At 48.8% G+C, this 21,303-nt stretch overlaps 1 protein-coding gene across 1 annotated transcript in view; it reads right to left on the bottom strand.

Annotated features, from left to right (window-relative positions):
• Positions 1-21,303, bottom strand: part of LOC139573239 (neuronal acetylcholine receptor subunit beta-2-like) — a 45,121-nt gene that overhangs the window by 4,990 nt on the left and 18,828 nt on the right. The window contains exons 2-5 of the mRNA XM_071396474.1: positions 12,796-12,941; positions 12,631-12,675; positions 9,314-9,423; positions 3,662-4,778 (exon numbers count right to left, since the gene is read on the bottom strand). Coding sequence (XP_071252575.1) covers positions 3,662-4,778; positions 9,314-9,423; positions 12,631-12,675; positions 12,796-12,941 — 1,418 coding nt within the window. The remainder of the gene's footprint in view (positions 1-3,661; positions 4,779-9,313; positions 9,424-12,630; positions 12,676-12,795; positions 12,942-21,303) is intronic.

The following is a 21,303-nucleotide window of genomic DNA, read 5'->3' as shown; positions in this document are numbered from 1 at the left end:
GCCTGTATCTTTGTAGTGACTGGGTATATTGATACACCCTCCAAAGTGTAATTAATAACTTCACCATGCTCAAAGGGATATTAGTTTTACCCATCTACCCTTCTTTGTGAGGTATTTGGAAACCTCCCTGGTGTTTGTGGTTGAATCTCTTTTAAATTCACTGCTCGACTGACGAAACTTACAGATGATTGTATGTGTGGGGTACAGAGATGAGGTAGCCATTCAAAAATCACTATTATTGCACACAGAGTGAGTCCATGCAACGTATTATGTGACTTGTTAAGCAAACGTTTACTCCTGAACTTGTTGAGGCTTGCCATAACAAAGATGTTGAATACTTATTGACTCAAGACATTTCAGCTTTTCATTTTTAATGAATTAGTAAAACATAATTCCACTTTGACATTATGGGGTAGTGTGTGTAAGCCAGTGACAACACAACATCTACATTCAATCCATTGGACATTTCGGCTGCAACACAACAAAATGTGGAAAAAGTCAAGGGGTGAATACTTTCTGAAGGCACTGTAGATGAAGGATACACAGCTCTCTTTTCTCCTCTTTCTCTATCACTTATCTCTCTCACTTTCTCGCTCCTTCCCTCCCCCTCACCTATTAAAGGAGGAGGGGTTGAAAGGTTAATGTGAGTAGAGACTGGATTCCACCACAGAGCTCTAATGAGGTCTGACACTGAAAGGGGGGGAGGAGGAGAAGAGAGGTGAGGGGAGAGAAAAAGAGAGACCGGATGTAGAGGAATAAGGGATGGATGAGTACTGCAGGGAAGGAGAGGGGGGAGGAGAGAGGGGAGGTGGAGAGAGAATCAGACCGGGTATAGGGGAATAAGGGATGGATGAGTACTGCAGGGAAGGAGAGGGGGGAGGAGAGAGGGGAGGTGGAGAGAGAATCAGACCGGGTATAGGGGAATAAGGGATGGATGAGTACTGCAGGGAAGGAGAGGGGGGAGGAGAGAGGGGAGGTGGAGAGAGAATCAGACCGGGTATAGGGGAATAAGGGATGGATGAGTACTGCAGGGAAAGAGAGGGGGAGGAGAGAGGGGAGGTGGAGAGAGAATCAGACCGGGTATAGGGGAATAAGGGATGGATGAGTACTGCAGGGAAGGAGAGGGGGGAGGAGAGAGGGGGGGTGGAGAGAGAATCAGACCGGGTATAGGGGAATAAGGGATGGATGAGTACTGCAGGGAAGGAGAGGGGGGAGGAGAGAGGGGAGGTGGAGAGAGACTCAGACCGGGTATAGGGGAATAAGGGATGGATGAGTACTGCAGGGAAGGAGAGGGGGGAGGAGAGAGGGGAGGTGGAGAGAGACTCAGACCGGGTATAGGGGAATAAGGGATGGATGAGTACTGCAGGGAAGGAGAGGGGGAGGAGAGAGGGGAGGTGGAGAGAGAAAGAGACCGGGTATAGGGGAATAAGGGATGGATGAGTACTGCAGGGAAGGAGAGGGGGGAGGAGAGAGGGGAGGTGGAGAGAGAATCAGACCGGGTATAGGGGAATAAGGGATGGATGAGTACTGCAGGGAAGGAGAGGGGGGAGGAGAGAGGGGAGGTGGAGAGAGAATCAGACCGGGTATAGGGGAATAAGGGATGGGTGAGTACTGCAGGGAAGGAGAGGGGGGAGGAGAGAGGGGAGGTGGAGAGAGAAAGAGACCGGGTATAGGGGAATAAGGGATGGATGAGTACTGCAGGGAAGGAGAGGGGGGAGGAGAGAGGGGAGGTGGAGAGAGAATCAGACCGGGTATAGGGGAATAAGGGATGGATGAGTACTGCAGGGAAGGAGAGGGGGGAGGAGAGAGGAGAGAGGGGAGGTGGAGAGAGAAAGAGACCGGGTATAGGGGAATAAGGGATGGATGAGTACTGCAGGGAAGGAGAGGGGGGAGGAGAGAGGGGAGGTGGAGAGAGAAAGAGACCGGGTATAGGGGAATAAGGGATGGATGAGTACTGCAGGGAAGGAGAGGGGGGAGGAGAGAGGGGAGGTGGAGAGAGAAAGAGACCGGGTATAGGGGAATAAGGGATGGATGAGTACTGCAGGGAAGGAGAGGGGGGAGGAGAGAGGGGAGGTGGAGAGAGAATCAGACCGGGTATAGGGGAATAAGGGATGGATGAGTACTGCAGGGAAGGAGAGGGGGGAGGAGAGAGGAGAGAGGGGAGGTGGAGAGAGAAAGAGACCGGGTATAGGGGAATAAGGGATGGATGAGTACTGCAGGGAAGGAGAGGGGGGAGGAGAGAGGGGAGGTGGAGAGAGAAAGAGACCGGGTATAGGGGAATAAGGGATGGATGAGTACTGCAGGGAAGGAGAGGGGGGAGGAGAGAGGGGAGGTGGAGAGAGAAAGAGACCGGGTATAGGGGAATAAGGGATGGATGAGTACTGCAGGGAAGGAGAGGGAGGAGGAGAGAGAGGGGAGGGGAGAGAGAAAGAGACCGAGTGTAGGGGAATAAGGAATGGATGAGTACTGCAGGGAAGCGGAGGGAGGAGGAGAGAGAGGGAAGGGGGTGATGATGACTTGAAGAGGACAGGAGGGAGGACCTGAAGTGAAAGAAGGATCAGGTGGGTCTTAAAAGTGGTCAGCATGGAGATGGACGGTAACCATGGAGATGATGAGTGGCGCTGATGGACAGAATTACAAGGACTGTTAATTCACTATGTCAGGGTCTCTCATTCCAGGAGAATGTTCTTTCCTCCCTCTCCATGCCTTCAGGCATCCCTGCCCACTGAAGGAACCCCCCCCCCCCCCTCCTCTGTGGTTCATCCTCCTCTCTTTCTACTCCTACGTAGGGAGAGAGCCCTGTTTTATTCACTCACAATGCTGATGTCATACAGTAGCTAAGATTAAAACTGTGTTGAATATTCAGAGCAGAACAAGTGTAGCCCATGAATTCATTACCATTCACCCATAGTTATTCTCCCTAGAATGTAGCAGTAGGTGGTAGCTATTCATAGGTTGCACCCCCGTCACTCGGTCGCGTCATGCCATTGTTATGAAAGTTCTCAAGCCAGTGGTGCCCCAAAGTCGTGATAAGCCCAGTCCTTCTGAACAGAGGCTATTGACTGTTTAGTCTAAATTACACTATGGTGGACTGGAAATATGATTATATTGCTAAAGTGGGCAAATATTTAGTAGGACACAACTTTGACATCATTATCATGTCATCAAATATACTTCAAACAGATGGCAATGAAGTCATTAGCTAGCAAAGTCATTGGCTAGCAATGCTAACGTTAGCTAGTTAAAATCCGGTGGCCTCCCCTCAATCTTAGCTAGCTAGCTAACGTTATACTGCATTTAAAGTCAATCTGGCAACATAAAAATGATGACGAAAGGTTTTCCTAATAATTATTTGCCTCCTTTTGAATGTCATTATATTTCCAAGCCACTATAATGCACTTTGCATGAAATCTTAATCAGCGCTTATTGACAATGCATTGAGTAGAGTGCTAGGCATCAGTCCTAAAACGAATGTTCAAAACAGTACCGTCTCGAAACAGGCCAATCTGCTGTGAATAAGTGTAGATATATGGCCTTCTAGACCGAGTGTAAGTAACATTCTATGATGTGTATGGCAGAACAGGGTCAAGACATCAGATATATAATGTGATATATAGTTGCAGTGAATGGTGAATAAATGGTGTATTTCTACGTTACTCACGCTCTGGTCGTCGTCTTCAGTCTTCATGTGGTTGGCGATGAAGCGGACCCCGTCGACAGCCTCCTCCAACCCAGGGCAGGCTTGTCCTAGCACGGCCTGGGTCAGGGCTGGGCCCCCTCCTACCTGTTTCCCCCTGGGCCGGTTCCCCTGCCCCCCCTCCCTGCCTTCCCTCAGCCCGTTCAGCCCCTCCATCGACCTCCCTCCCCCTCCTCCCCCCGCGCCCCCTCCCAGCTCCCCTACAAACTGTTTCACCGACGCCCGGTTCACGTAACACGTACAGGGGTCGTTGTTATCCGTGCCACCCCCTCCGCCCCCCAGCCCCAGGCCCACCATCAGCCCCCCGGCGGAGCCCCCATCCCTGCCCCCCTCCCTCTGCTCCTGGCCCCTCCGTCGCTGGCGCAGCTTCTGACGCTCGCAGCTGTTCCGGGGCTGGCGCATGAAGAGCAGCGCAGGCAATTTGTTGAGGAAAACCAGCTTGACCCAGGGAGGCATGGTGTGTGTGGTGGGTGAGCGGTGGTGCACGTTGAGAACACACACACTGGTGACAATAGAGAAGGTCACCAGGACCATGGTGAACATCAGGTACTTCCCGACCAGAGGAACGTCCAGGGAGGTGGGGGGGACAATCTTAGAGATCAGCAGGAGGAACACAGTGAGGGCCAGCAGGACAGAGATACACAGGGTCATCTTCTCTCCACAGTCAGAGGGCAGATAGAACACTAAGATAGCCAGAGAGGTGATGAGGACACAGGGGATGATGAGGTTGATGGTGTAGAACAGAGGTTTCCTGCGGATGATGAAGTCATAGGTGATGTCTACGTAGGTGGGGTCGGCAGGGTTCTCGTTGCGGCGCCCCGGCAGGGCGATGATGTCCCACTCTCCGCTGGGTGTGAAGTCGTCCATGCTGGCCACGTCGGACCTCAGGATCAGGTCGATCTCTGTGCGGTCATAGGTCCAGGAGCGGAACCTCATGGTGCAGTTCTGCTGGTCGAAGGGGAAGTGTTTGACCTCGATCTTACAGGCTGACTTGTAGATGGCTGGAGGCAGCCAGAAGATACTGCCATCATGGGAGACCACCGCGTTGGAGTAGAAGGAGACCTCGTACATTCCGTCAGCACTAAGGAAGCAGGGATGGAAAGAGAGAGAACGTTAGACTATTGGAAGGATTTTAGATATTAAAATACAGTATATAAAATGCATGCCCTATTAAATCTATCACATCTTTGAATACAAATTAGTAATACATACAGATTAAAATAAGCAGAAAAGAGTGAGACAGTTTCTCCTATAAATGGGGGTAAATGTAACTTCAGCTCTATGTGTGTCTCATTATCCTTTATCACACAACCTCAGCCACATCTCACACAGACAGGACTGGGTGACAGGAGAAGGACAGGTAAGACTCTACTGTTACAGACAGCCAGGTTAGATGACCACAGAAGATATCTCTCACACACACACACACACACACACACACACACACACACACACACACACACACACACACACACACACACACACACACACACACACACACACACACACACACACACACACACACACACACACACACACACACACACACATTCTGACTACAGAAAGATGGAGGTCAGACAGATGAGGGTGTGATGCGTATCAGGACTGCAAAGTAACACACGACTCCTTATATAAACATGCTGGTCACTGCTCAGGTGAACATCATCCTTCCTTAACCTGGACACAGCTAGGACAACTCAAGAGAACTCAGGTAGAGAACAGGTCAAATCCCTCAGGTAGAGAACGGGTCAAATCCCTCAGGTAGAGAACGGGTCAAATCCCTCAGGTAGAGAACGGGTCAAATCCCTCAGGTAGAGAACGGGTCAAATCCCTCAGGTAGAGAACGGGTCAAATCCCTCAGGTAGAGAACGGGTCAAATGCCTCAGGTAGAGAACGGGTCAAATGCCTCGGGTAGGGAGCAGGTCAAATGCCTCAGGTAGGGAACAGGTCAAATGCCTCAGGTAGGGAGCAGGTCAAATGCCTCAAGTAGGGAGCAGGTCAAATACCTCAGGTAGGGAGCAGGTCAAATGCCTCAAGTAGGGAGCAGGTCAAATGCCTCAGGTAGGGAGCAGGTCAAATGCCTCAGGTAGGGAACAGGTCAAATGCCTCAGGTAGGGAGCAGGTCAAATGCCTCAGGTAGGGAGCAGGTCAAATGCCTCAGGTAGGGAGCAGGTCAAATGCCTCAGGTAGGGAGCAGGTCAAATGCCTCAGGTAGGGAGCAGGTCAAATGCCTCAGGTAGGGAGCAGGTCAAATGCCTCAGGTAGGGAACAGGTCAAATGCCTCAGGTAGGGAGCAGGTCAAATGCCTCAGGTAGGGAGCAGGTCAAATGCCTCAGGTAGGGAAGGGGGCAAATGCCTCAGGTAGGGAGCAGGTCAAATGCCTCAGGTAGGGAACAGGTCAAATGCCTCAGGTAGGGAACAGGTCAAATGCCTCAGGTAGGGAGCAGGTCAAATGCCTCAGGTAGGGAACAGGTCAAATGCCTCAGGTAGGGAACAGGTCAAATGCCTCAGGTAGGGAGCAGGTCAAATGCCTCAGGTAGGGAACAGGTCAAATGCCTCAGGTAGGGAACAGGTCAAATGCCTCAGGTAGGGAACAGGTCAAATGCCTCAGGTAGGGAGCAGGTCAAATGCCTCAGGTAGGGAGCAGGTCAAATGCCTCAGGTAGGGAAGGGGGCAAATGCCTCAGGTAGGGAGCAGGTCAAATGCCTCAGGTAGGGAACAGGTCAAATGCCTCAGGTAGGGAACAGGTCAAATGCCTCAGGTAGGGAGCAGGTCAAATGCCTCAGGTAGGGAACAGGTCAAATGCCTCAGGTAGGGAGCAGGTCAAATGCCTCAGGTAGGGAGCAGGTCAAATGCCTCAGGTAGGGAACAGGTCAAATGCCTCAGGTAGAGAACGGGTCAAATGCCTCAGGTAGGGAGCAGGTCAAATGCCTCAGGTAGGGAGCAGGTCAAATGCCTCAGGTAGGGAGCAGGTCAAATGCCTCAGGTAGGGAGCAGGTCAAATGCCTCAGGTAGGGAACGGGTCAAATGCCTCGGGCAGGGAACAGGTCAAATGCCTCAGGTAGGGAAGGGGTCAAATTCCTCAGGTAGCGAAGGGGGCAAATGCCTCAAGTAGGGAACGGGGCAAATTCCTCAGGTAGGGAAGTGGTCAAATGCCTCAGGTAGGGAAGGGGTCAAAGAACTCAGTTGGGGAAGGGGTCAAAGAACTCAGGTAGGGAACGGGTCAAAGAACTCAGGTGGAGAACAGGTCAAAGAACTCAGGTGGAGAACAGGTCAAATACCTCAGGTAGGGAACAGGTCAAATAACTCAAGTAGAGAACAACGAAGGAGAGCAATGGAAGAAGATCAAGATATTGATTACCCTTCGTAAGAAATTAAATCCATGGAACCCATTAGTTTGTGACTAATGTGTTGTTAGTGGTTATGGGGGTGGGGGCTGGGTAAGTAGATCTGTTTTGCCCCCGCCGGTTGGTTAATCAGTGTAAAACGGCATTAGGGAAAGAGGAGATCGAGGCCAGACAGTTCACTTTCACTGATAAGATTAAGCTTACACAGGGTTAAGACACTCCGATAAGATAAGTTACACCGGGCTAAGAGACTACGATAAGATAGGGACTAGAAGACTGGAGTTGAGAAACAATGCTGTACTGTGTGTGTGTGTGTGTGTGTGTGTGTGTGTGTGTGTGTGTGTGTGTGTGTGTGTGTGTGTGTGTGTGTGTGTGTGTGTGTGTGTGTGTGTGTGTGTGTGTGTGTGTGTGTGTGTGTGTGTGTGTGTGTGTGTGTGTGTGTGTGTGTGTGTGGAAGTTGGTTGCTCTTTTGACTCCTACGTAGAGCAGATAGTTGCTGAAGCACTAGCCCAGAGTATCATGCCTCAACAGCCTTGATTATCACAGCAAACTTGTGGCGCTGATATTTGGGAGTCTCGGCCAGGTACTTAGGCTGACAGTATGTGGCCTTCAGATTGCCGGCCTGCAGAGGACAAAGGCAAAGCTGCTACCAAGGTACTGCTCTGTGTCAGCGGTCATGGACAGCTTAGCTGTTTGGAGAACAAGGTGCTTTCTGTATCTATAAGTGCCCAGATATCCGTGTCTTTAAAATGTTTGGATCCTTCTCCACTGTAATGTGATTTGTGGATTCAAATAGTATTGACATTGTGTGTGTAACTCACTTGTTATACAGCACAACGTCAGGCAGCCAGATGTGTGTGTGTGTGTGTGTGTGTGTGTGTGTGTGTGTGTGTGTGTGTGTGTGTGTGTGTGTGTGTGTGTGTGTGTGTGTGTGTGTGTGTGTGTGTGTGTGTGTGTGTGTGTGTGTGTGTGTGTGTGTGTGTAACTCACTTGTTATACAGCACAACGTCGGGAAGCCAGATCTGTGTGTGTGTGTGTGTGTGTGTAACTCACTTGTTATACAGCACAACATCAGGCAGCCAGATGTGTGTGTGTGTGTGTGTGTGTGTAACTCACTTGTTATACAGCACAACGTTGGGCAGCCAGATGTGTGTGTGTGTGTGTGTGTAACTCACTTGTTATACAGCACAACGTCAGGCAGCCAGATGTGTGTGTGTGTGTGTGTGTGTGTGTGTAACTCACTTGTTATACAGCACAACGTCAGGCAGCCAGATGTGTGTGTGTGTGTGTGTGTGTGTGTAACTCACTTGTTATACAGCACAACGTCGGGCAGCCAGATGTGTGTGTGTGTGTGTAACTCACTTGTTATACAGCACAATGTCAGGCAGCCAGATGTGTGTGTGTGTGTGTGTGTGTGTAACTCACTTGTTATACAGCACAACGTCAGGCAGCCAGATGTGTGTGTGTGTGTGTGTGTGTGTAACTCACTTGTTATACAGCACAACGTTGGGCAGCCAGATGTGTGTGTGTGTGTGTGTGTGTGTGTGTGTGTGTGTGTGTGTGTGTAACTCACTTGTTATACAGCACAACGTCAGGCAGCCAGATGTGTGTGTGTGTGTAACTCACTTGTTATACAGCACAACGTCAGGCAGCCAGATGTGTGTGTGTGTGTGTAACTCACTTGTTATACAGCACAACGTCGGGCAGCCAGATGTGTGTGTGTGTGTGTGTGTAACTCACTTGTTATACAGCACAACGTCAGGCAGCCAGATGTGTGTGTGTGTGTGTGTGTAACTCACTTGTTATACAGCACAACGTCGGGCAGCCAGATGTGTGTGTGTGTGTGTTTAACTCACTTGTTATACAGCACAACGTCAGGCAGCCAGATGTGTGTGTAACTCACTTGTTATACAGCACAACGTCGGGCAGCCAGATGTGTGTGTGTGTGTGTGTGTGTGTAACTCACTTGTTATACAGCACAACGTCGGGCAGCCAGATGTGTGTGTGTGTGTGTGTGTAACTCACTTGTTATACAGCACAACGTCGGGCAGCCAGATGTGTGTGTGTGTGTGTGTGTGTGTAACTCACTTGTTATACAGCACAACATCGAGCAGCCAGATGTGTGTGTGTGTGTGTGTGTGTGTAACTCACTTGTTATACAGCACAACGTCGGGCAGCCAGATGTGTGTGTGTGTGGGTGTGTAACTCACTTGTTATACAGCACAACGTCGGGCAGCCAGATGTGTGTGTGTGTGTGTGTGTAACTCACTTGTTATACAGCACAACGTCGGGCAGCCAGATGTGTTTGGAAGGCAGTCTGACCTTCTCCATGCCATCAAACTCCTCAGGGACCCACGTCAGACGGTAGTCCTGCCATTCCTGGACACCAATCACAGACCAGAGAGGAGAGTTAGTGACCAATCACTCGGCTGAGAAGATTGTTAGTAACCAATCATAAAGCTGAGAGGAGAGTCAGTGACCATTCACACAGCTGAGAAGATTGTTAGTAACCAATCGCAGAGGAGAATTAGTGACCAATCAAAAGTTATAGAGGAGTGTGAGACCCACAAACAGTTGCTGTGAGCTTCACTTTTGAAATAACACTCAGTGAAATGCATCTTTATTTTCCATAATGATCTTTATGTAAATATTTTCCTATAGAGACCTTTACTGTCCTGTCCAGGAACAGTGTGATAACTGAGCTCCATTAATTAGAGATGTAAGACAGATGGACTAATGTCTACCATGACCCTATAGTAAGTCAGTTAAAAACACTCACTCAAACACACATCTAATCATCCTGACTGAAATGGCCGCCTGCCAAGGAGGTATCCAGATCGTGTGTGTGTGTGTGTGTGTGTGTGTGTGTGTGTGTGTGTGTGTGTGTGTGTGTGTGTGTGTGTGTGTGTGTGTGTGTGTGTGTGTGTGTGTGTGTCTTTGTGTGTGTGTGTCTTTGTGTCTGTGTGTCTATGCATGTGTGTGTGCGAGTTTGCCTCCCAGGCACACATGATTGAAGGTGTGTGGGTCAGTCACTGACACGCTCTTAGTGACATGCTCATGCTCTTAGTGACATGCTCATGCTCTTAGTGACATGCTCATGCTCTTAGTGACCTTGATGGTGGTAGCCCTGTAACTGTGATGTATTATGAGCCATAATGGTCCAGATAGCAGTGGCTCTATGGCTGTTAGGGCAGTAGAAGAACCTTAATAACCATTTACAATGGGGGCTCTGTAACTGTTATTGCTACAGTATATGCCATGTAGAGCCATAATGGCCATGATGCCAGATGCTATATGACTTGAAAATGGTGGCTCTGTGAAACAGTGACGTGTTGTGGTATTATCAGTGAAAGCAGTGGCTCTCTTGGCTCAGGACTGGTGTCCTTGGCATCTCCTCTTGGCTATGACCAAGGGCCTCATAAAACACTTATGCTCATTCTCTGTTCAATTACAGACCATCAATCACCTTCACACACGCACATGCGTACACACACACAGACACACACAAACAGGTTTCCATAACTGTTCATAACTGATTTATACACATTAGTGCATTTACAGCTGTGCGTGTGCATGTGTGTGTGATCCTGTCCAGTGGGCAGTATGTTATGTTGCAGGCCCCAGCTGCAGACACACAGAGAACCAGCCGTGTAGGAGAGGGTCAGAGCTCAGGAGCATGCCAGGATTAGTCCCTCACAACAACAATACAGAACTGTGTCTCTCTCTGCCGCATACTGCAATGTGATGCTCCCGAGTGGCACAGTGGTCTAAGGCACTGCATCTCAGTGCTAGCGGCGTCACTACAGACCCTGGTTTGATTCCAGGCTGTATCACAACCGGCCGTGATTGAGAGTCCCATAGGGACAATGCTGGGCACAATTGGCCCAGCGTCGTCCGGGTTAGGGTTTGGCCGGGGTAGGCTGTCATTGTAAATAAGAATTTGTTCTTAACTAACTTACCTAGTTAAATAAAGATTAAATTAAATTAAATAAATAAAGATGCTGGGTAGCAATGTATTGTACTGTATGGCAACCCTCCTGGGAAACTCTGGTTGTGTGTTCATGTTCCCATTGAATGACCAGAATGTCTGTGTTGAGTTGTAGGAGACTGATACAGGGACAGGTATTTTCAACCCCCTACTGGTTCAGATTGGTATGTCTGCCCATGCCTATTCCTAACTTAGCGGCAGAATGAACAAACACGTTCTTGCACGATGCAATTCGTCGTGTTATCAATTAACAGAAAGGAGAGCATCGTTGCATTCTTAAATGTACATTTAATGAAGTCAGGCTACCTACCAGTTGATTTGGCATCTCAGGAGATAAAAAACAGAGCTAAGTAACAGTAGGAGAGGAATGAAGACAGAGGGCTAAGGAGAGAGGAGGTGAAGACAGAGGGATAAGGAGAGAGGAGGTGAAGACAGAGGGATAAGGAAAAAGGATGTGAAGACAGAGGGATAAGGAGAGAGGTGAAGACAGAGGGATAAGGAGAGAGGAGGTGAAGACAGAGGGATAAGGAGAAAGGAGGTGAAGACAGAGGGATAAGGAGCAAGAGGTAAAGACAGAGGGATAAGGAGAGAGAGGTGAAGACAGAGGAATAAGGAGAGATGAGGTGAAGACAGAGGGATAAGGAGCGAGAGGTAAAGACAGAGGGATAAGGAGCGAAAGGTAAAGACAGAGGGATAAGGAGAGAGGTGAAGACAGAGGGATAAGGAGAGAGAGGTGAAGACAGAGGGAAGAGAAGAGAGAGATGAAGACAGGGGGTTGAGAAGAGAGAGGTGAAGACAGAAGGATGATGAGAGAGAGGTGAAGACAGAGGGATAAAGAGAGAGAGGTGAAGACAGAGGGATAAGGAGAGAGAGGTGAAGAAAGAGGGATAAGGAGAGAGGTGAAGACAGAGGGATAAGGAGAGAGAGGTGAAGACAGAGGGATAAGGAGAGAGGTGAAGACAGAGGGATAAGGAGAGAGAGGTGAAGACAGAGGGATAAAGAGAGAGAGGTGAAGACAGAGGGATAGAGAGAGGTGAAGACAGAGGGATAAGGAGAGAGGTGAAGACAGAGGGATAAGGAGAGAGAGGTGAAGACAGAGGGATAAAGAGAGAGAGGTGAAGACAGAGGGATAGAGAGAGGTGAAGACAGAGGGATAAGGAGAGAGGTGAAGACAGAGGGATAAGGAGAGAGAGGTGAAGACAGAGGGATAAGGAGAGAGGTGAAGACAGAGGGATAAGGAGAGAGAGGTGAAGACAGAGGGATAAAGAGAGAGGAGGTGAAGACAGAGGGATAGAGAGAGGTGAAGACAGAGGGATAAGGAGAGAGGTGAAGACAGAGGGATAAGGAGAGAGAGGTGAAGACAGAGGGATAAGGAGAGAGGTGAAGACAGAGGGATAAGGAGAGAGAGGTGAAGACAGAGGGATAAGGAGAGAGAGGTGAATACAGAGGGATAAGGAGAGAGAGGTGAAGACAGAGGGATAAAGAGAGAGAGAGGTGAAGACAGAGGGATAAGGAGAGAGGTGAAGACAGAGGGATAAGGAGAGAGAGGTGAAGACAGAGGGATAAGGAGAGAGAGTTGAAGACAGCGTGTAACTGACCTGTGTGAGCCATACGTTGGTGGTCATGACCTGCTCTCTCTCGTGCTGCAATAGAAAGAGGAACACAGTAACATTATTGGGGTGGGTTAGAGACATTATTATGTTCGAGGTGGGTGGGTTAGAGACAGAGCATGGGCCACCACACACACACAGACACACACTCACCACACTGATGAGCTGAGCCAGTGACACCATCAGCTGAACCGTCACCAGCTCAGAGCCATTGGTCGCTGGGCGGATCAGTTTGTTATAGTGGGCGGGGTTTAGCAGGTGCTCCACCAGCCGCTCTTCAGTATCCGCCCCCAGGCTGCCTGTAAAGAAATAAATAATTGGTTCACAGACATGTCCATCAAATGCTTTCTATGGTGATAACAACAACACAAAACAAGAAAGGATATAGCTGAAACTGTTTATTGGGGAGGCCTTGTGGTGAAGCTGTATGTTAGTCTGATAACATGGTGTTCAGTATACAGCTGGGAGTCTATGAGGCATGACAGTATTCCTCTCTGCCTGCTGGAACATGTCAGCACAGCTCTAGTCTCTCCCTGGCTCAGGAGCTGACATGTCAATGAGTCAACCAGTCTTACTGTCTCTCCCTTTATCTATCTATCCCTCTATCTCTCCCTCTCTCCCTCCCTCTATCTCTCCCTCTCTCCCTCTATCTCTCTCTCCCTCTCTCTCTCCCTCTCTCCTCTCCCTCTCTCCCTCTCTCTCCCTCCCTCTCTCTCTCTCTCTCTCTCTCCCTCTCTCCCTCTATCGCTCTCTCCCTCTCTACTCTACTGTCTATTTCTCTCCTCCTCCCCATCCTCTATCTCACTTTTCCTCAGACTCTTTCTCTTTCCCCTGTCATCACCCCACTCCCACCCCCTCTCAGACTGTTGTCATATCACTGGAGTGGCTTGGTTTTGGCAGAGCTGTCACAATACCACACAAAGTGGAGGATAAATACTGCTGCAGGAGACACACCACAACAACTCTCTCTCTCTCCTTCTCTCTCCCCTTCCCCTCACTCTCTCTCCCTCTCTATCCCCTTCCCGTCTCTCTTACTCCCTCTCTCTCCCCTTCCCCTCTTTCTTTCTCCCTCTCTATCCCCTTCCCATCTCTTACTCCCTCTCCCTTCCATTCCCATCTCTCTTTCTCCCTCTCTCTCCCCTTCCCTTCTCTCTTTCTCCCTCTCTATCCCCTTCCCGTCTCTCTTACTCCCTCTCTCTCCCCTTCCCCTCTTTCTTTCTCCCTCTCTATCCCCTTCCAGTCTCTTACTCCCTCTCCATTCCCTTCCTATCTCTCTTTCTCCCTCTCTATCCCCTTCCCGTCTCTCTTACTCCCTCTCTCTCCCCTTCCCCTCTTTCTTTCTCCCTCTCTATCCCCTTCCAGTCTCTTACTTCCTCTCCATTCCCTTCCCATCTCTCTTTCTCCCTCTCTATCCCCTTCCCGTCTCTCTTACTCTCTCTCGCCTTCCACTCTTTCTTTCTCCCTCTCGCCCCCCTTCCCGTCTCTCTTACTCCCCCTCTCTCCCCTTCCCCTCTTTCTTTCTCCCTCTCGCCCCCCTTCCTGTCTCTCTCCCCTTCCCCTCTCTCTCTCCCTCTCTATCCCCTTCCCGTCTCTCTTACTCCCTCTCTCTCCCCTTCCCCTCTTTCTTTCTCCCTCTCACCCCCTTCCTGTCTCTCTCCCTCTCCCCCTCTTTCCCCTACTTTCTCTCTCTCCCCCCTCTTTCCCCTGCTCCATCTCCCTCATGTTCTCTCTCCCCCCTCTTTCCCCTGCTCTCTCTCTCTCTCTCTGTGGCGTTCTGTGTTCAGTGAGCAGGATTGACGGCCTCAGTGGTTGGATCAATGAAGACTCTAATCATAAACCGTAAACTCCCCCATCCCTCTCTCTGTTTTTATCTCCATTGCTTTTTCTCTCTGACAGCCTGTTACTGTATTGTCTTTTCCTTCGTTCCCATCGCTGTCATCAATACAAATGCTGTCAGCCTGTGTGTAGCTATTTGTCTTTGTTGTGTGTGTTGGTGTGAGTGTGTGTAAGGGGGGTAAAGACGTGCTTGTGTGTATGTGTTTATCTTTGTGAGTTTGTTTTTTAGGGGTGATGGGGTAGAGCTTGAGGCTGAGGATTGTGTGTGTATATGTGTGTGTGTGTGTGTGTGTGTGTGTGTGTGTGTGTGTGTGTGTGTGTGTGTGTGTGTGTGTGTGTGTGTGTGTGTGTGTGTGTGTGTGTGTGTGTGTGTGTGTGTGTGTGTGTGTGTGTGTGTGTGTGTGTGTGTGTGTGTGCCACATGAATAATACACATTGCTACTGTGGGCTCAGCTCCTGATCCCAGACATGCACTACAGACACACACACTCCTTGAATGCCCTTGACTACGCTCGTCACTATGAACACACACACACCTAGGATACAAACACACATACACACAGTACACTACAGTTCAATACTCCCTGTCAGCACCTACTGCTAGGCTTTAATGACATCCCTCACAATATACTCACAGAGAGCATCTGAATAAATTACCACCATTATCTCTGTCTTTCTCCTTCTCTCTCTCCCCCTTTCTCCCTCTCCTTCTGTCTCTCCCCCTTTCCTTTCCCTCCCTCCCTCCGTCTCTCCCGGAAACTGTGTCACAGTCAGGCCCAGGCAGAATGGTTGTAATGTTGCTGGTAGCTCAGGTTGTACCCAGCCTGTTTTCCATTGCAAATATTGCAAAGTTAATGTGACACCATGAATATTTCAGACTGACTCCCACATCAGACCTCAGTAAGACTGAGGGAAGGAGGTAGAGGTACACCAAGATGACCTCACCCTGAGACTAAATCAGGATGAGACTAGATGAGACTAGATAAGACTGAGGGAAGGCGGTAGAGGTACACAATGACGACCTCACCCTGAGACTAAATCAGGATGAGACTAGATAAGACTGAGGGAAGGAGGTAGAGGTACACCATGATGACCTCACCCTGAGACTAAATCAGGATGAGACTAGATAAGACTAGATAAGACTGAGGGAACGAGGAAGAGGAACGCCATGATAACCTCACCCTGAGACTAAATCAGGATGAGACTAGATAAGACTGAGGGAAGGAGGTAGAGGTACGCCATGATGACCTCACCCTGAGACTAAATCAGGATGAGACTAGATGAGACTAGATAAGACTGAGGGAAGGAGGTAGAGGTACGCCATGATGACCTTACCCTGAGACTAAATCAGGATGAGGCTAGATGAGACTAGATAAGACTGAGGGAAGGAGGTAGAGGTACGCCATGATGACCTTACCCTGAGACTAAATCAGGATGAGACTAGATAAGACTAGATAAGACTAGATAAGACTAGATAAGACTGAGGGAAGGAGGTAGAGGTACGCCATGATGACCTCACCCTGAGACTAAATCAGGATGAGACTAGATAAGACTAGATAAGACTGAGAGAAGGAGGTAGAGGTACGCCATGATGACCTCACCCTGAGACTAAATCAGGATGAGACTAGATAAGACTAGATAAGACTGAGGGAAGGAGGTAGAGGTACGCCATGGTGACCTTACCCTGAGACTAAATCAGGATGAGGCTAGATGAGACTAGATAAGACTGAGGGAAGGAGGTAGAGGTACGCCATGATGACCTTACCCTGAGACTAAATCAGGATGAGACTAGATAAGACTAGATAAGACTAGATAAGACTAGATAAGACTGAGGGAAGGAGGTAGAGGTACGCCATGATGACCTCACCCTGAGACTAAATCAGGATGAGACTAGATAAGACTAGATAAGACTGAGGGAAGGGAGCTAGAGGTACGCCATGATGACCTCACTCTGAGACTAAATCAGGATGAGACTAGATGAGACTAGATAAGACTGAGGGAAGGGAGCTAGAGGTACGCCATGATGACCTCACCCTGAGACTAAATCAGGATGAGACTAGATAAGACTAGATAAGACTGAGGGAAGGGGGTAGAGGTACGCCATGATGACCTTACCCTGAGACTAAATCAGGATGAGACTAGATGAGACTAGATGAGACTGAGGGAAGGAGCTAGAGGTACGCCATGATGACCTCACCCTGAGACTAAATCAGGATGAGACTAGATGAAACTAGATAAGACTGAGAGAAGGAGGTAGAGGTACGCCATGATGACCTCACCCTGAGACTAAATCAGGATGAGACTAGATAAGACTGAGGGAAGGAGGTAGAGGTACGCCATGATGACCTCACTCTGAGACTAAATCAGGATGAGACTAGATGAGACTAGATAAGACTGAGGGAAGGGAGGTACGCCATGATGACCTCACCCTGAGAATAAATCAGGATGAGACTAGATGAGACTAGATAAGACTGAGGGAAGGAGGTAGAGGTACGCCATGATGACCTCACCCTGAGACTAAATCAGGATGAGACTAGATGAGACTAGATAAGACTGAGGGAAGGGAGGTACGCCATGATGACCTCACCCTGAGACTAAATCAGGATGAGACTAGATGAGACTAGATAAGACTAGATAAGACTAGATAAGACTGAGGGAAGGGAGGTAGAGGAACACCATGATGACCTCACCCTGAGACTAAATCAGGATGAGACTAGATAAGACTAGATAAGACTGAGGGAAGGAGGTAGAGGTACGCCATGATGACCTCACCGTGAGACTAAATCAGGATGAGACTAGATGAGACTAGATAAGACTGAGGGAAGGGAGGTACGCCATGATGACCTCACCCTGAGACTAAATCAGGATGAGACTAGATGAGACTAGATAAGACTGAGGGAAGGAGGTAGAGGTACGCCATGATGACCTCACCCTGAGAATAAATCAGGATGAGACAAGATAAGACTGAGGGAAGGGAGGTAGAGGTATGCCATGATGACCTCACCCTGAGACTAAATCAGGATGAGACTAGGTAAGACTGAGGGAAGGGAGGTAGAGGTACGCCATGATGACCTCACCCTGAGACTAAATCAGGAGGAGACTAGATAAGACTAGATAAGACTGAGGGAAGGGAGGTAGAGGTACGCCATGATGACCTTACCCTGAGACTAAATCGGGATGAAGCTAGATAAGACGAGATAAGACTGAGGGAAGGGAGGTAGAGGTACGCCATCATGACCTCACCCTGAGACTAAATCAGGATGAGGCTAGATAAGACTGAGGGAAGGGAGGTAGAGGTACGCCATGATGACCTTACCCTGAGACTAAATAAGGATGAGGCTAGATAAGATGAGATAAGACTGAGGGAAGGGAGGTAGAGGTACGCCATGATGAACTTACCCTGAGACTAAATCAGGATGAGACTAGATGAGACTAGATAAGACTGAGGGAAGGAGGTAGAGGTACGCCATGATGACCTCACCCTGAGACTAAATCAGGATGAGACTAGATAAGACTAGATAAGACTGAGGGAACGAGGTAGAGGAACGCCATGATGACCTCACCCTGAGACTAAATCAGGATGAGACTAGATAAGACTGAGGGAAGGGAGGTACGCCATGATGACCTCACTCTGAGAATAAATCAGGATGAGACTAGATAAGACTGAGGGAAGGGAGGTAGAGGTATGCCATGATGACCTCAACCTGAGACTAAATCAGGATGAGACTAGATAAGACTGAGGGAAGGAGGTAGAGGTGACAGCCATGATAACCTAACCCTGAGACTAAAACGCCATGATGAACTTACCCTGAGACTAAATCAGGATGAGACTAGATGAGACTAGATAAGACTGAGGGAAGGAGGTAGAGGTACGCCATGATGACCTCACCCTGAGACTAAATCAGGATGAGACTAGATAAGACTAGATAAGACTGAGGGAACGAGGTAGAGGAACGCCATGATGACCTCACCCTGAGACTAAATCAGGATGAGACTAGATAAGACTGAGGGAAGGGAGGTACGCCATGATGACCTCACTCTGAGAATAAATCAGGATGAGACTAGATAAGACTGAGGGAAGGGAGGTAGAGGTATGCCATGATGACCTCAACCTGAGACTAAATCAGGATGAGACTAGATAAGACTGAGGGAAGGAGGTAGAGGTACGCCATGATAACCTAACCCTGAGACTAAATCAGGATGAGACTAGATGAGACTAGATAAGACTGAGGGAAGGGAGGTAGAGGTACGCCATGATGACCTCACCCTGAGAATAAATCAGGATGAGACTAGATGAGACTAGATAAGACTGAGGGAAGGAGGTAGAGGTACGCCATGATGACCTCACCCTGAGACTAAATCAGGATGAGACTAGATGAGACTAGATAAGACTGAGGGAAGGGAGGTAGAGGTACGCCATGATGACCTCACCCTGAGACTAAATCAGGATGAGACTAGATGAGACTAGATAAGACTGAGGGAAGGAGGTAGAGGTACGCCATGATGACCTTACCCTGAGACTAAATCAGGATGAGGCTAGATAATACGAGATAAGACTGAGGGAAGGGACGTAGAGGTACGCCATGATGACCTCACCCTGAGACTAAATCAGGATGAGGCTAGATAAGACTGAGGGAAGGGAGGTAGAGGTATGCCATGATGACCTCAACCTGAGACTAAATCAGGATGAGACAAGATAAGACTAGATAAGACTGAGGGAAGGGAGGTAGAGGTACGCCATGATGACCTCACCCTGAGAATAAATCAGGATGAGACTAGATAAGACTGAGGGAAGGGGGTAGAGGTACGCCATGATAACCTAACCCTGAGACTAAATCAGGATGAGACTAGATGAGACTAGATAAGACTAGATAAGACTAGATAAGACTGAGGGAAGGAGGTAGAGGTACGCCATGATGACCTCACCCTGAGACTAAATCAGGATGAGACTAGATAAGACTAGATAAGACTAGATAAGACTAGATAAGACTGAGGGAAGGAGGTAGAGGTACGCCATGATGACCTCACCCTGAGACTAAATCAGGATGAGACTAGATAAGACTAGATAAGACTGAGGGAAGGGAGCTAGAGGTACGCCATGATGACCTCACTCTGAGACTAAATCAGGATGAGACTAGATGAGACTAGATAAGACTGAGGGAAGGGAGCTAGAGGTACGCCATGATGACCTCACCCTGAGACTAAATCAGGATGAGACTAGATAAGACTAGATAAGACTGAGGGAAGGGGGTAGAGGTACGCCATGATGACCTTACCCTGAGACTAAATCAGGATGAGACTAGATGAGACTAGATGAGACTGAGGGAAGGAGCTAGAGGTACGCCATGATGACCTCACCCTGAGACTAAATCAGGATGAGACTAGATGAAACTAGATAAGACTGAGAGAAGGAGGTAGAGGTACGCCATGATGACCTCACCCTGAGACTAAATCAGGATGAGACTAGATAAGACTGAGGGAAGGAGGTAGAGGTACGCCATGATGACCTCACTCTGAGACTAAATCAGGATGAGACTAGATGAGACTAGATAAGACTGAGGGAAGGGAGGTACGCCATGATGACCTCACCCTGAGAATAAATCAGGATGAGACTAGATGAGACTAGATAAGACTGAGGGAAGTAGGTAGAGGTACGCCATGATGACCTCACCCTGAGACTAAATCAGGATGAGACTAGATGAGACTAGATAAGACTGAGGGAAGGGAGGTACGCCATGATGACCTCACCCTGAGACTAAATCAGGATGAGACTAGATGAGACTAGATAAGACTAGATAAGACTAGATAAGACTGAGGGAAGGGAGGTAGAGGAACACCATGATGACCTCACCCTGAGACTAAATCAGGATGAGACTAGATAAGACTAGATAAGACTGAGGGAAGGAGGTAGAGGTACGCCATGATGACCTCACCGTGAGACTAAATCAGGATGAGACTAGATGAGACTAGATAAGACTGAGGGAAGGGAGGTACGCCATGATGACCTCACCCTGAGACTAAATCAGGATGAGACTAGATGAGACTAGATAAGACTGAGGGAAGGAGGTAGAGGTACGCCATGATGACCTCACCCTGAGAATAAATCAGGATGAGACAAGATAAGACTGAGGGAAGGGAGGTAGAGGTATGCCATGATGACCTCACCCTGAGACTAAATCAGGATGAGACTAGGTAAGACTGAGGGAAGGGAGGTAGAGGTACGCCATGATGACCTCACCCTGAGACTAAATCAGGAGGAGACTAGATAAGACTAGATAAGACTGAGGGAAGGGAGGTAGAGGTACGCCATGATGACCTTACCCTGAGACTAAATCGGGATGAAGCTAGATAAGACGAGATAAGACTGAGGGAAGGGAGGTAGAGGTACGCCATCATGACCTCACCCTGAGACTAAATCAGGATGAGGCTAGATAAGACTGAGGGAAGGGAGGTAGAGGTACGCCATGATGACCTTACCCTGAGACTAAATAAGGATGAGGCTAGATAAGATGAGATAAGACTGAGGGAAGGGAGGTAGAGGTACGCCATGATGAACTTACCCTGAGACTAAATCAGGATGAGACTAGATGAGACTAGATAAGACTGAGGGAAGGAGGTAGAGGTACGCCATGATGACCTCACCCTGAGACTAAATCAGGATGAGACTAGATAAGACTAGATAAGACTGAGGGAACGAGGTAGAGGAACGCCATGATGACCTCACCCTGAGACTAAATCAGGATGAGACTAGATAACACTGAGGGAAGGGAGGTACGCCATGATGACCTCACTCTGAGAATAAATCAGGATGAGACTAGATAAGACT

Source organism: Salvelinus alpinus, chromosome 4, assembly GCF_045679555.1.
Source record: "Salvelinus alpinus chromosome 4, SLU_Salpinus.1, whole genome shotgun sequence".
NCBI classification, from domain to species: domain Eukaryota; kingdom Metazoa; phylum Chordata; class Actinopteri; order Salmoniformes; family Salmonidae; genus Salvelinus; species Salvelinus alpinus.
This window is presented reverse-complemented; position numbering and strand designations above follow the sequence as displayed.